The sequence below is a fragment of the Bemisia tabaci genome, chromosome 6 (genome assembly GCF_918797505.1).
Source record: "Bemisia tabaci chromosome 6, PGI_BMITA_v3".
NCBI classification, from domain to species: domain Eukaryota; kingdom Metazoa; phylum Arthropoda; class Insecta; order Hemiptera; family Aleyrodidae; genus Bemisia; species Bemisia tabaci.
Genome location: NC_092798.1, coordinates 46,293,924 through 46,308,940, shown reverse-complemented (window position 1 = coordinate 46,308,940; position 15,017 = coordinate 46,293,924). Strand labels below are relative to the sequence as shown.

At 40.9% G+C, this 15,017-nt stretch overlaps 1 protein-coding gene across 11 annotated transcripts in view; it reads left to right on the top strand.

Annotated features, from left to right (window-relative positions):
- The window catches only part of LOC140224856 (uncharacterized), a 514,095-nt gene that overhangs the window by 112,207 nt on the left and 386,871 nt on the right, over positions 1–15,017 (top strand). For all 11 annotated transcript variants that reach the window (XM_072301692.1, XM_072301700.1, XM_072301690.1 and 8 more), the window contains one exon: positions 1,923–1,968. In XM_072301692.1, the coding sequence (XP_072157793.1) occupies positions 1,923–1,968 (46 nt within the window). The remainder of the gene's footprint in view (positions 1–1,922; positions 1,969–15,017) is intronic.

Here is a 15,017-nt window from a genome sequence, read left to right as displayed (position 1 = left end):
GCTTTGCGTTCCACTGTTCCTCGATGTTTCAAAGCCGAAATCAGATTCTGAAAAAGGTCACCCCCTGTTTGAAAACCTCCACTCGAGTTCGGAAAAAAACCCGTGCTGGGTCATTAACGCAACAGGAGGGTCGAACGCTGCACCTATAAATAAAATAATGAGTTTTAAAATTCAAATAAAAGGAGAGGAGCCCCCTCGAAAACGGGGGAAACGCATTATCACTTGTTTATCATGGAGCTTCGATGACGGAAAATAAGGGAAAATAACCCCGGAGAGGGTGAAAAGGTGGGCAGAGGTGGGGTCAGGAGCTACGGAAGTCAAGGAGAAGACTCGAGGAGACGCCAAGGAGGACCGTAACTTTTACGCCGGGGCCGGGGCATTTATTATCCGAGGGACCGAGGACCGAGGGGAGGTGAAAAACAAAATGAACTTGAAAACATGCCAGCATCATACATTGATGTTGATTTAATAATAAAACACCCTATTAATCTTGAAAGAAAGGTCAAAGCCTCCGCCATCATCCCCTCGCTCCGTGCATTTTTTTGCGAACACCGAGCACATCTTTTCAATATTATCAATCGATGGCCGGCGCGACACTGCCGTGCTCAGGAAAAACGCCATATGAGCCTTCAGGCGTTGCCATATTTCCGTTGTAAAACAACGAATTTACCGGGAAAATTCTAAATATTTTTCTCCCAATTTTTTTAGAGAATTTTATTCGTAATTTAATCTAAAATGTCCGAACAATTGAAGGCAAAATACGCATAACTTTCTTCATAAATACATGTTTTATTCGGAGAAATTCGGCAACTCTCGAATTTTCATACGGCGTTCTTCCTTAGCACGGCAGCATAGCGCGGTGTAGACAAACTTGTCAAGGTCCTTATTCTGCCCTACTTAAAGACGCCGTATGAACCTTGAGATGTTGCGAAACCTCCTCAGATGAACCACTAAGACGTAGGGTTCGTGAATATGCTTCTTCAAATTTTCAGAAAATTCTACTTGTAGTGTAATCTGAAGTATCGAAAAATTATAGAGGGAAAAATGCGTATCCCTCCTTCGAAATTAATTTTCGTCGGTAGAAATTTGGCAGCATTCGAATGCTCACACGGCGTTTTTCCCTAGCACGGCGCACAGTAGATTTAGTCAATAGGAGAGGTCGGACAAAATTTGGAAACTTTAAACCCTTATAATTCCGTTTATGCAAAATTTTGAGGTTCTGAAAGTGGTTTCAGTGGTTTCTTCGTAAAATTTTCTTCTGTAAGCACTCCTTTAATTTTAAAATAAGACGAAATAAACATAAAAATTTACAGTTTCAGTCAAAAATTTCGTGTCCGACCTCTAGAATTGACTCATCCACTGTGCGTCGCTCTGCCCTCGCTGTGTCTTTCATGTCAGTTCCTTTCAAAAATGTTCTTCCCAAGAAAAAGATGCCCTGTAATTACCCAACTCTGAAAAGCATTAAGTCGGTCAAAGTGGCTCGAAAGAAAGACTGTTATTGCAGCGTCCCCTTAACGCGGCTTTGGCACATGGTTGATGCATAATCACCTTTTTTGCTGTTTTTTTTTTCGGGAATCGTGGAGAAAGGTTTTCTCCCCTCTTACTCATCTCATTATTGTATTTCTATCCACTGAGTTTTATTATTTTTTTAAGAATAATCATATGCAGTAATGATATAAATTCTCCGCCCAGAATACTTTTTATGTATAGTCGCATTGATTATGTTGAATCAATAATTATTGAAACTTTTGCTACAAGATCAATTTTTTACACAATTGAACCTACTAAAACCTACTTTTAAGACTCCTCCGGTATTTTCTATTTTCTTGAAAAAAAAACATTAAAAAGGCCAGTTAACAAAGACCAACAAGAATATAAATATTAATATATAAAACTAAATATTTTGTTTTGTTTGTTTTCAGTGGAAGCAGCGATGGGGCGTAGTCACAAAGTTATCTCCTGCAGCAGGTGAGAATTGTTCATTTACATTCTATTTCAACCCCTCCGAGATTCTAAGAGAAGTGAGCTCGTAAAAACTATTTATTTTTGCTGAATCGTAGAATTTGTGCTTTGACTCATATTTGTAAAAACACTAATCTGCATGTGGAAACTATAGCGCCTACATAGTTTCTAAAATGAGGTGGACATATTAGTTCCTGATTTCAAAATCTAGTCAATTTGGTGTGCGGTAAAATCATCCGAAAATATTTTAATCCACAGATTTTCTCGGTTTCAGAACATATCAGTAAGGGTTCTTTTTGGCAGAGGGTTTAGAACATGTAAGATATAATTATCGTTGATCGAATTTGATAGGAACCGTCTTTGATTCAGTTTAGGAGTACTTCTTGAGACCGAACAAAGAATGATTCGCCATCAAGGTTTCAGACGCAGTGATACAACTATTCCAGCTTCGCGATGTGCGTGCAGTATAACCGAGTAGTTGAAGGCGCTGTATCATCGCGCGTAGTTTGTCATATGGATGTATTGTCATATGGATGATTCTAAAGTAGCGCTGCAGTGCTGTAATTTTAAAAACGTAAATTATTTGGTAGTACCTGTAATTTCTGAACTCAGCGACCCTCAAGAGTCCCTAATAAAGCATTTTGCTCAGTTTGAACATTCAATCTGATCTAATAACAGTCAAATCCGACTTTTTTGCGCGCGAAAATCGGTCGGCGCGCGTTGAGCGGAAACTTCAATCGATCATAACTCCGGAACCGTTCGGTTCCCCAGCTTAATGGACCACTCGTTGGATGCGGAAAAAGACGAACAATTTGAAAAACTGGTTTTGGTTCAAATAAAAAATTGAGATCTTTGTAAATTTTTCGTTTAAAAGAAATTTTCTAGACCTAAAAACTGGAAAAAAGCACATATGTTGACTTAAAAATGTGATATCGGGATTTCGACCTTTAGAATCTTAAAGTATACAATTTTAGACGATTTTTCGTCCAAACCGGACCTCGATATCTTTCTTTGTTCAAGAGATATCGAGGTTCACAGGTTTTGACTTCCACCCCCCCTAGCTCCCCCCCCCAAAATTTTTTGGGGGTCTGAAAATTTGGGAAAAGAAGCGCTCAAGTATGAGTAATCAATAGACAAAGTCTGAAGAACTTCCAGAGGGGGGGCGAAAAAAGCCGTTTTTGCATCAAGCTCTTTAAAAAACTTCAAGGAATGATCCTGATTTGTTCTCCTTTAATAAAATACGAGTGGATATTGGTAAAAACCGCAAGTAGGATACGTGGTTTGGTAGTTTCACCGTCCAGTATTAATTTAAAGATAGACGTAATTACCCCACTTAATTGTTAATTACAGCTATTTTTACGCGTCCCGCGCGAACGTACGATGTATGAATGTAGTTCGTGATGTTTCAATTTCAATGCTCGGTCCATTCTCTGACTCGTACACCTGCACCGTAATCCCACGGTTTTTAATTTTAATATGAATAGATGACCACATCCCCACCGTAACAACTTTATTAGCCGCCCGTGAAATGCCGGCCCTCTCGCGGAACAAGCAAAACAATTTAAAACGTATCAAAAGGAGCAAAAAGCCGTTTAATGGAAATGACGCTGCAAATATTTTGATTTGTGTCGGCCCGGCGATTTCAGGCGGGCGGGCCGAAACGAAATCGGGGGTGGGCGGAGGGGGAGGGGGCGTGTATCCACGTGAAATCTGAGCGTCATAAAATATGTAAATAGGTCTATAGGGAGGCCCGGATGGAGAGGATTGTTGTCGGGAACCATCGCCCGTCCAAGGGCCTTTTTCACTCTATCGCGGCCGACAGTTCCCGCAGTTCGGATTTCGCGCCGCAATTTGGGCCCGCTCCAGACCATAAATAACCATCAATTTTGCACCAGGTTCCGGCCTCTGGACCACTCTGTCCGGCCGTTGCACCAGCCCGAAACGAGACGACACTGTGGAAAACGTCTCTGTCCGTTGACCATGATCCGATTCGGGGTGCGCCAGTGGATCGTATTCGATACCTACATCGGACAGGTGAAATTTTATCAATCTCGATTGGTTCAATATGTAAACATATCCTCAAAAGTCAACTGAGTTATCTGAGGGAACAGGTTTTTTGTGATAGATTTTTCTGTTTTTGTGAGTAGAAAATGGCAATAAAAAGTGTAGTTGTTAGGAGTGTTCTCATTTTCCACTTTTTCTACTTGAATCATAAAAATTCTCGTTTAAGGTTACGTTTTCACTGTCTGTGACTCTTTTTTTCAGTTAAACTCTTCCTAAGGCCTAGGTCTTTAGATGAAACTTTGATCGTAAAATGAGGATTCCCGGTCCTTGCATAGGCCTAAGGATTTTTTAATTTTTTTCCTCCAGATAATCAGTCCTTTCTACGGAACTTTAAAATGCATCGAAACGCAGTGTCCTTGACAAAAAAAACTGCCCCCTAAAGGTTGATAGATGATACAAAATTAACAGGTCATACGCAGGAAAGCTTACCCGAAAAAGTCAAGTTTCGAGAAAACATGTAGAACTTGATTTCACTGACTTGCCATCGTATTTTTCTCGAAAAATATTTCGCACGAAACAGAGTGCGAGAAATTGAACAGGAACAACTAAAATATTTTAACATTTTGGCGGATATGTCAATCTTCCATAAGGCTTTGGTGTATCTTTATTGTGATTGAGATATTCATATCTGCATATCGTGTACTAATTGACATGATAATCAGGTTCAAATGAAATTTCGTGAGAGGAACGGAGCGTCGTGTTGGTATAATTAGATATGATATGATATGGAATGAAAGAAAAGGAGATGATTGGATGATAAAGAAAGAGAATGGGCGGAAAGAGTGCAAACGTAAACCTGACTTCGCACCAAGCTGTTTTGAGATTTACGGTTATTATCCTTCGTTGGCAAAAGTAACGAGGAATGTGTGGTTAGAGCCTGAGTTACAGACAAAACAGTGTCGCCAAATTCTATAGCACGATGAAAATTCTCCACCATCGATATTTCGCTATTTTTGTCCTCCTGATTTCCATAACCTGCTTGTAAGCTTTCCTCTTTTAAACAATGCAACATGCAAGTAAGACATTCAAATCAACGCGAGGCAGTTTTAGCGTAGATCCACCAGCATCGCACTCAGGAGCGAGTCTCGGAGAACGGTCGGGCATACAATTTTTGACTAATAGTGCAATTTTCGATGTTCCGTCAAATGTTATATTTTAAGAGGTGCATTTAACTTGGAAATTTTCCGAGAAAAATCCGCTTTTATGTTTCTGAATTCTGGAGTAAAAAAGGTGAATGATTTTTAAGTTCCCATACAGAGAGAAATTCCAAGACGAAAGTTCGGTTAATATACGGGAAGTAAAACGCATAATAAACCTAGCCTTTGGTTGACAATTTCAAGAGAAAATGCCAGCTAGTTTTCTTGAAGAAATGTGATAACAACGAGTGGTGAATACCAACGTCGCAATCGGAGGAATGCATTTTCCCAGTCTCTCCGTGGTTTTCGGCGCTAAATTCACCGCAAACTGTACCAAAATCAAGACAAACTTTGTGTTCGTTTGCGTTTTAGTTCCTATATTAACCATAAGTAACACAAGAACACAAATATCAGTGTACATCATATCCGACCTCTCTCATTGACTCGCTCCTTTTACCACCCTCTGACGTCTCTCTATTTTCACTTGAGCCCTGGTTTACATATGATTCCATGCTTTCTAGGGCTCATGCAAAAAATGAAATTTGTCATTACGTCAAAGGATTAACGCACGGAGCATTAACAAATAAACATAAAGATTTCATAACAAGATTTTTAAGTTTTTGAAAATAGGACCATTGGAAGACTGAACGCTTTTCTCGGTCTCAATTGCCGTTTGGTCCAAAAAAAAGAAGAAAAAGGCGGTCAGCTTGGGCCATAAAAAGCCCAAAGGCATAATCCACGTACAGCAGTGCCATAAATTAAAAGCGTGTATTTCAAGATTGGGAGTGATTCCGGACTTACGAACATGTTCCAGGGTCTGTTTTATTTCCGCCGCCAGACTCGGAACCTCGCGGGAAAATTAGAAGTTACGATCGCGGCAGCTTAAGTTGATTTGTTCCGAAACTTGGGCGCGCGGAATGTGAAGTTCACGTCGGCGGGAACAAACCGAGGAACTTTAAGTGACTTCGAAGACGTACACGTACACGCTGGAAATTATTACAAGTATTCATTCGCGAACCACCCAAACCGCACGAGGTGAACACTTCAAACTTTTCGAGGTTACACCTGTGTTTTACTTCCGAAGTGCACGGAAACACGATGTGAAGGAATGTTTCGCTGAGGTCCTCGGTCCGGCAATTGAAGGGAGGAAGGGAGAGAATATGAAAAGGTCAAAGATATGAGATCCTTCAGGATTTTAAGACAGGGCTCATTGAAAACAAAAAATTCGTGAGATTTTGACTGAAAGCATCGTTTCTTGTCCACAAAATTTGTTTTTCCCCCTTTTTTTCTGAAAAATCCGCGCATATCCAACTTAGAGTCAGTTTTTTTGAGTTAAAGAAACGTTATTTTGCTAACGTTAAGTTTAAGTTTAAAAAGCGATAGCAAAACAACGTTCGTATAACAAAAAAAAAAAAAAAAAAAAAAAAAAATTGTTGACAAGAAACGACGCTTTAAGTGAAAATAATATCTAAATAATTGTTTTCGGTGTTTAAGTGTTCAGTGTGCACAAACGTTTCCCGAGAAAAAATGGATCATTCAAGCTCGTGGAGACTTGACTCAGATTTGATTCTGGAGCGAGAAAAATTGTTGCTTTTGGGCAACAGATAACACGTAAAGGAGAAATTTTAATGAAATACAAAAATTAATTGCTTACTTTGTGTATGATCAGAGGCGGACTGACTCCTCGAAGTGGTCCGGAAAATCGCCAACAGACCAGCCCATCGCGATGCTGCGGTGGACTCCTCCCCCCCTCCCATAATTATTCGATTTAGCCATAGGCGTACCTAGGTCATTTTGCAAAAATTGCCGAAGTAAGGTCAGATTGCCAGAGTTCATTTTTGTGTGAATGTGTTACCAAAAATATCTCCCTCGAAAATTTGCCACACTTGTAGTAAAAAATTGTGTCCATTTCCTCTCGGAAGTTAAGTAAGTTCGTCTTTTTCCGGACGATAGAGCGTAGCAGCATTCCAAATTGAAAATACGATTTTTCAACGACTTGAGCGCGCACCGTACGGTATACGCGCAATGCATGAAGTATCATGCAGGCGCACTGTGCTGTACGCGCAATGCATGAAGTATCCCGCGGTCTTGTAAGGCACCATTATGCGTTCCGTGCCGTGCGCTCTAGCCTCGCACCGACCGCACTGCGTTTGACGCGATTGTTCGAACTTGCGGCATCAGCGTTTTCAGCTTATGATTTTGAAGTTTTGTAATTGGAATTATTGTCATTTCAAATGATAAAATATTAAATAAAACCCAACTAATTTACTTTTTTTTCATTTAAATATGTTTATAAATAATTCTAAATAGAAGCATGCAAGTGAAACGACTTTTACGTGTATTCTCCCTCCTTGCTCAGCGATGTAGCAGCGTGATCATTTGGACTACATTTGGCTATTCGGAACTAAATTTTCTGGTTCATCTGTAAAAATACTTGTGTGCCCAAGGAAACTGTTGTTCCTAAACTAAACCAGAAATTGTGGTTCCTAACTGCAAAATGAAGTTTATTTCATCAATGAACCCTTTCGAAGCGTAGGGTATGGATTCGACGAAGCGTAGGGTATGGATTCGACGAAGCGGAGGGTATGGATTCGATCGACATGAATGGTCCGACATGAATCGATCGACGTGTTTCGATCGACACCGATTTGATCGAAAAATTATTAAAAAAGGTCTCGATTCGATCGAAAAATAAAAACGTGAGCCGATTCGATCGAAAAATAAAAACGTGAGCCGATTCGATCGAAAAACCCGTGAAACGATCGTATCGACACCGGTCTTTTAATACTGGGCAAATAATGATTGTTTGCGCTAGTTGTAGGCAGTAGTGTGGCTGCATCCAGCCAGAAGAATGGGTATGTTGCAAACCTCAGCTACAACAATTAAAGAGTTAATCCTTACCGAAAATGGCCCAAAAATCACGATGAGCGCGTTGGAAAAGTCTGAAATACACTCCTAACTTCACAATCTACGTAAGAAATATGCGTTTTTTACGCTTCCCGCTGTATAAACGTTACTGCGGCATACCGCATAGGTGAATATTTCGTCATTAAATGAGTCGTTCTATGCAACCCTTGTGCAGTAGGATGCTACGTATTATTCAACATGACCGACGCTTCCGTGCGCAAATCCTAAGGAAACACCATGATCTTCATCAACGCAAGTAAAATGTAAATATAAACACGCCGGTTGATAAAATTTCGTCTCGTCACGTGTGTCTTGATGGGTTGATGTCAGCCATGTTGAATATTGCGCAGCATCCTAGTGTGCAAGGGTTGGATAGAACGACTCCTCTTACAAAATGATCACCCGTGCTGTAAAGTCGTTTTTGAAGCGAGAAGCTTAAAAAAGCGCATATTTCTTACACAGATTTTGAAGTGAGGGGTGTAATTGAGACTTGTCCGATGCGTTCATCTTGATTTGGGCCATTTTCCGTGAGGAGCAACAACTCTTCTTATTGCCCTAGCTGAAGTTGGCATCAAAATCATTGTTCTGGCTATAGTGCGACTATACAGATGTGCCCGGCGCTAGCTCCAAAATTAGCCAGGGGTATACTTGAAATTATCATACTTTTCTCTCGTGTTCCCCGCACGTAATACATTTAAATTGATGCTAACTTCGAACCGCGGTTATTGACAATTTCAATAAGTTATATTTTTTTTTCTTTTTGTGTTTCGTGGAGATAAAAAATCTGCAAACGAATACCAAACTTTAACCTACTATCACCAACCTCACAAAGGTTTCGTGTATCTCACAAGAGATAGTTCGGCCCGATAGAGATAGTTCTGCCCCATAAGAGATAGTTCAGCCCGATATTCAATAAGTTATTCGGTTTTCAGACTGAAATATAGAGCCCAATTGACTGCAGGTGCGAAAAGATCGTTCCGAATGGCTAAAAGTAGTCCTTTTTATCACTCTGCCATACCTCATCTCTTCATTCTCTGCCTGCTCACCTCTGTCACATAAACCTGGCGAATGGACTACCATTCACTCCTTTCGAGACCTCTTGCACCTCTGTCTATTTGCAGTGCCGCGTCGGAGCTGGAACGTGAGAGAACATGCAAGATCGGGAACGGGGGAGTTTATATGAAGGAGATTTAGGAGGAACCGGCGGGATATAGAGAGAGGACGCTTGTCCCCGCTTCGATTGGGGCGCAGGATGAAGTAAGTTATGCTGCGATGTCAAGCGGGGCGCATAAAATACCTTCATCTAGAGTCCCTTTATACTGAGAGTAGCATTCTCCCCTCATGAAGTCACAAACGGAATAAAAGATTACACAAATTGAAAGTTTTTCGAAATCTTTGATCGGCCCGTTCTCGAATTCCTTTCTCCGTTCCTGCTCTCATTCCGTTTGTTCCTTGCCGGACCCGTAATTCTCTGGTCCATTTCAGATTATAATCTTTGCAATTGGTGAAAATGTAATCTTTATTCCCGTTTGTGAGATTGTGGAGGCTTAAAATAAGGGAACCAATCAGAAATGGATTCACATTGTCTTAACTCTCAGTATAAAGGGACTCAACCTTTATCGAGACTGAACTGTTGTATGAAATAAAAATGCAATTCCATAGTTTATTGAAGAAACAGGGTAGGTATCAGAGGGTATCTACACGGAAGAAAAGTATCACAATCCCAACTCTACTCCTAGTTGATTTTGGCGCCAGATAACAGATTAGTTGCACAAGTCAGTGGTATGGCTAAGTCAGCTGAAAGTGTAGTTGAATCAACCACACCCTCAGCTGATGCTCTCATAGTTAGCATTACCGCTGGCTGGGCTTGTGCCTTCACACTTCTAGCTAGTGCGACTACTCTTATGGCTGGCGCCAAAATCTACTGGAAGTGTGGTGATTTATTTTTCAGTGTACCGTCAGTAAAAGCCGGAAAAACTGGAAAATCAGGCATTTTATCAAATGCCTAGGCCGGTAGTCAAATTTTGACGGTCTACAGAATTCTGTAAATTTATGCCGAGGAGTTCACAAATTTCCAATATTTTGGGAAAAATTATGCTGCGAATCTGCGAACTGTCCTTGCTCTTTCCTTCTTGCATGCCTCCAGTGCATTTAAATGTTAAAATTTTAAAAATTCTATGTTTTATGACGTGCTGAAAATGTCATGATTCATGTGCATTCAGGATTTTAAAATCGTTTAAAATACTATTGTACGCTGCATATATTTAGAGAGAATTCTTTCTTACAGGAGCAACGAATTATTTCGTATAAAATTATAGGGTAGGAAATCAAAATCTCAATCTAAGTAAGAATACTTAACTACTTGCCTAAGCATTTGACAAAATGCCTGATTTGACTATTTGTCTTCGACATACCCACCTCGATAAAGGCTCTGAGAACCTTTAAAAGTGATTATAGTAAGTAACGCCTTTCGAAGAGATATTTTCCGGTGGGAAAAAACACTATTATTTTGAAACGTGGCAAACGCGGGCGTCGCAAACACGGTGTCCTGGCGAGGATGTGATAATGGGACAGATTTGCCGTTGAAAAAACCGTGCAAGAATTCAATCCGATACTTGGGTGCCATCGTCGCTGCCACCCTCGCCGTTGTAATAATCTAGTAGCCGCGAGAAACTTTCAAGATTTTCATTTTCCTCCTTTTATAAATCTCCTCAAATTTCTTTTCGTCTCCGAGAGAAGAAAAAAACGGGAGCTCGGCGATTCCCTGCAGCAGCAGATGGAGCAAAAAGGCTCCGCATCCAATGGCGATACATCGATCTTTTCCCCATTTGAAGCTATGGTAAAGAATCGATTATTGAGGTGTACGTTGCGCATACCCTGCTTTTCGATCCTTTTTCATTGGTTTATAAACGGTAGATCAATCGATATATCGCAATGCACGCCACGCCACTGTCCGCATCGGTTGGTTTTTTCTCACCGCCGACCTCCTTTTGATTTTTTTTCTTCATCGACTTTCATTTTCCACCAAGAATCCACAACCTCCGTTTATTGAAAGCTCAGGAAACTTGGCGAGGTACGTGTCAGTTGCTCTTTTGTCCACGAAGATAGTGGTAACACTATGATCTGATTATTTCAGTCGTATTGAACTGTCAATTTGAATTTTCCGTCTATTCTCATTGATAATCTCTTTCAAATATTTCACAATAGGACGTATTTAAAAGAGATGCTGGGTGCTGGACGGGCATTTCTCGGTTGTAGTGTTCCAGAGTATCGCTGATTATTCATATTTTGGCGAGGGAAATAATAATTGATGATTTTTCTGAGACCTTCGTTTAGAAATTATCGAATCATAAAGAATAATCAATATACTTTAAGAAAATACAAACATTTGCTTCCCACTTTAGGTGCAAAACGTCGATGCGAATTCTGAGACACCGAACCTGAGATATAAATTCTCATTTGAAAATTGTTATATTTCGGGGGAAGGGGGGGGGGGGGGTTCTCTTTCTGGCCCCTTTGGGAGTCCCTCAAGTTCCAACAAGGATTTCCCTCCATTTAGGATAGCGATTTCAACCGGAACATTTTAACTCAATAATTTAGGAAGTAATGGCGTATCGAGCGTTTCCTTGGCCCATCTTGGTATGTGCGTCTTCCACAAAGTCTGGACGCAACCAGCCAAGCACGAGAAAATTATATTGCAATGCTAATGAGAAACGACGAACGCACATTCGAATATTGCCGAATTCCTTTCGACAAAACATTTATTTCGATGAAAATGTGGGAGTAATCATACTTGAAACTTCTAGAATAACTATATTCATCTCCAAAAGAGAATATTTGTGAAATTTCAAGGTTTATCCTCCCCCCGCAAATCATACAAAAACGTTTTTCCTGTTAATTCTGTATTATTGCATCTCTCTGTTTTTGAATTTTAGAGAATAGCCTAGATGCATGAAATAGTTTATTACAAATTTTTTATCAATTGGACTCCATTTTGCAATTTGGAACTACAAATTCTGGCTCTTCTGGACAAACACTTATGTGCATAGGGAAACTAATGACACTGTTCTTAACCCGGCCTAGAATTTATAGTTCCACATTGCAAAATGTAGTGCAATTCACATACCAATGCGTTTCAGCGTAAGCGCACCGCTTCTGAACTCGACAGTGCTCGAGTTGTAAACGCAGACCCCATACAATGCCTTGTCAAGGAAAACAGCAGTTAACACTTTCCACAGTGAACCGCGAATGTCATTAAAATATGTCTTCACCAGGGTTCAAGCTAAAATACGTATAATACAGTTTCCCAGTCGCGGGATTGGAATGGAGCCGACACCTGCTGATTTCAGCAGGAAGTAGTCCTGCATTAAAGCGCTCCTCGGCATGTAGCCGCCCCTCACTCGGGGAGGAACTGTTCCGTCTTGCTAGGGGAAAACGTCGCAGAAACTTGCGGATGTTGCCACATTTCTCGCAATAAAATGTTTATTTTTAAGAGAATTTGTAACGCCTTTTCCTTGGCATTTTTAGACACGTCACATAAAAATGCCAAAAAAATCTTCAGTGAAATTTTAAGAAAAATATTTACAAATCTCCCATGAAAATGGAATTTTATAAGAAGAAATGTGGCAACATCTGAGGGTTAATACGGCGTTTTTCCTCAACGCGGGGGTGTTTGTCTCTTCGCTTACCCCTTGCATCTCGTGGCTCCGACCCGTCTTGGCCCGGAGAGGGAATGTTTCGACTTGAGCACCGCTCATTATTGTCCCTTTTCATGACGCGGATATTACGAGGCCCCGAATGGAAATATTAAATCCAATCCAATATTCTTGACAGCCTCTGTTTATGCAGGATTAATGGTGGAGCCGGCATTAACGGAATTAACGAGGGGCTCGTTGTCTTCCATTACGCGACCGAGTCGCGACTCCTTCGATTCGAATTTACACGGGGGATCCGTGCTGCTCGTAAATGCTTACGTGTGAAGTCAACGAATTTGTTGATGCATTTTCTCTTCAGGAATTTTTCACTGATCAGTCACTGTAGTGGCGAGGTGTGGATGACTGAATTCGCCGTACGGATTTCATTTTGCTTTCAATGAATTCAATCCGCACAGATGCTATCTTGTAAAAAATTAAAATGCTTTGGCAATAGCTAATTCGGCTTGGTTCCTTTTTGCTAAACGCAGTCCAAATTGATGTCATTTTGCCAAAAGGAACCAGGATCTGAGCAATGTTGCTATGATTGTGCAGCTTCTTCTGTCTTGGAGGGAAAATCTGATTATCCATTAGCAATTCCTATTTTACTCGCTAAAAACTGTAAATTCAGGACAAGAATTGCCAGGTGAACATATGTTTTCATGATATCAATGATTTTATCGCAAAGGATGAAGTTGCACGATCTTAGCATCATCGCAATGCTTCACATTCCTCTTTGCAAAATGCAATCCAAATTATAGTTCATAATTGCAAATTGGAATCCAAATCATAGTTCCTAATTGCAAAATGCAATCCAAATTATAGTTCCAAATTGCAAAATGCAATCCAAATTAATATAGTTCCTAATTGTAAAATACAATCCAAATTATAGTTCCTAATTGCAAAATGCAATCCAAATTATAGTTCCTAATTTCAAAATGGAATCCAAATCATAGTTCCTAATTTCAAATTGGGATCAAAATCATAGTCCCTAATTGCAAAATGCAATCCAAATTATAGTCCCTAATTGCATAATGCAGTCGAATTTGTGGGCAAAATCCGGCAGCGGCGCCTCGGTGAAAATGCCGCCGAGGGAATTATGATATATGAAGGCGCGTTTACACGGACTCGACGGGCGACGCGGGACGCGGGAGCCAGATGAGCAATAGCGAGCTCAAGCACAGGCTCGGGTCTCGGGTACAGGCACAGGTAGAGGAGCACGTGTTCGCGCCCGCTCGCCCCGACGACACGCTGCACCGGGACGCCCGCTCCTGCCCGGCGTCGCGACGCCATTTTCGCACGTCTTGCTGTCCGGGACGCGACGCGAATCTTGATTTTACATCCTGCCTCTACCCCGGACCCTCCACCCTCCTCCGCACCGATGCAATGTCGTCGGCGTTGCCATTTTCATTGCATCTCTGGATGATTTCATTGAGGGTCAAGAACAAATTCGACGCTGGACCACTAGACAAGGTACGAATTTCAGCATTCTGATACATGTTTCTTCACCAAAATTTCACGGAAAAAACGATGCGCACAGCAAAAATTACCGAAATCAACTCCTTACAAAGATATTTAATGATTCCTGATGCGTGAATTCAAACCACCCGCTCATGAAAACTCAATGCTCTACGTGATTCACATCGCGCGCTAAACGTTATCATGACAGTCTCTGCGATATAAAAATCTGGCAACCTCGATCTTGACGCTTTGGCTCAGCTATAGCAAATTGATTACAGTTTGAACAACACATGGTGGGAAATGAACAGTGCTCGATTGAGAAGCTTGCAGAAACCGTTGCAGTGCGCGATTTGACTCACATAGAGCTTTGAGTTTCTTGTGGGCGGGCAGTTCAAATTCCTCGTAACCAATGTGAGATAAAAACGTTAATATCTTCGTTAGGAGTTGGTTTCAGTAATTTTCGTTGTGCGAATCGTGTTTTACGTGAAATTCTGGTTAAGAAACATGTATCAGAATGCTGAAATTCGTACCTTGTCTAGTGGTCCATTGGACGTATTTCTGCCAAACGGAACTGTGTGCATTATGACGTGAGCCCTGTTATGCACATATTCCTGTGGGTCTCAGGGCTCATGTCTTAATGCACATAGTCCGTTTGGCAGAAATACGTCCAATTGTTAGACTAAGCAATGCTGCTGCCGTGCTCAGGAAATACGCCGTATGAGCCATCAGACGTTGCCAAATTTCCTTCGACAAATCACACATTTTCAGGAAAACTTGTGAATATTTCTCTTCCAAT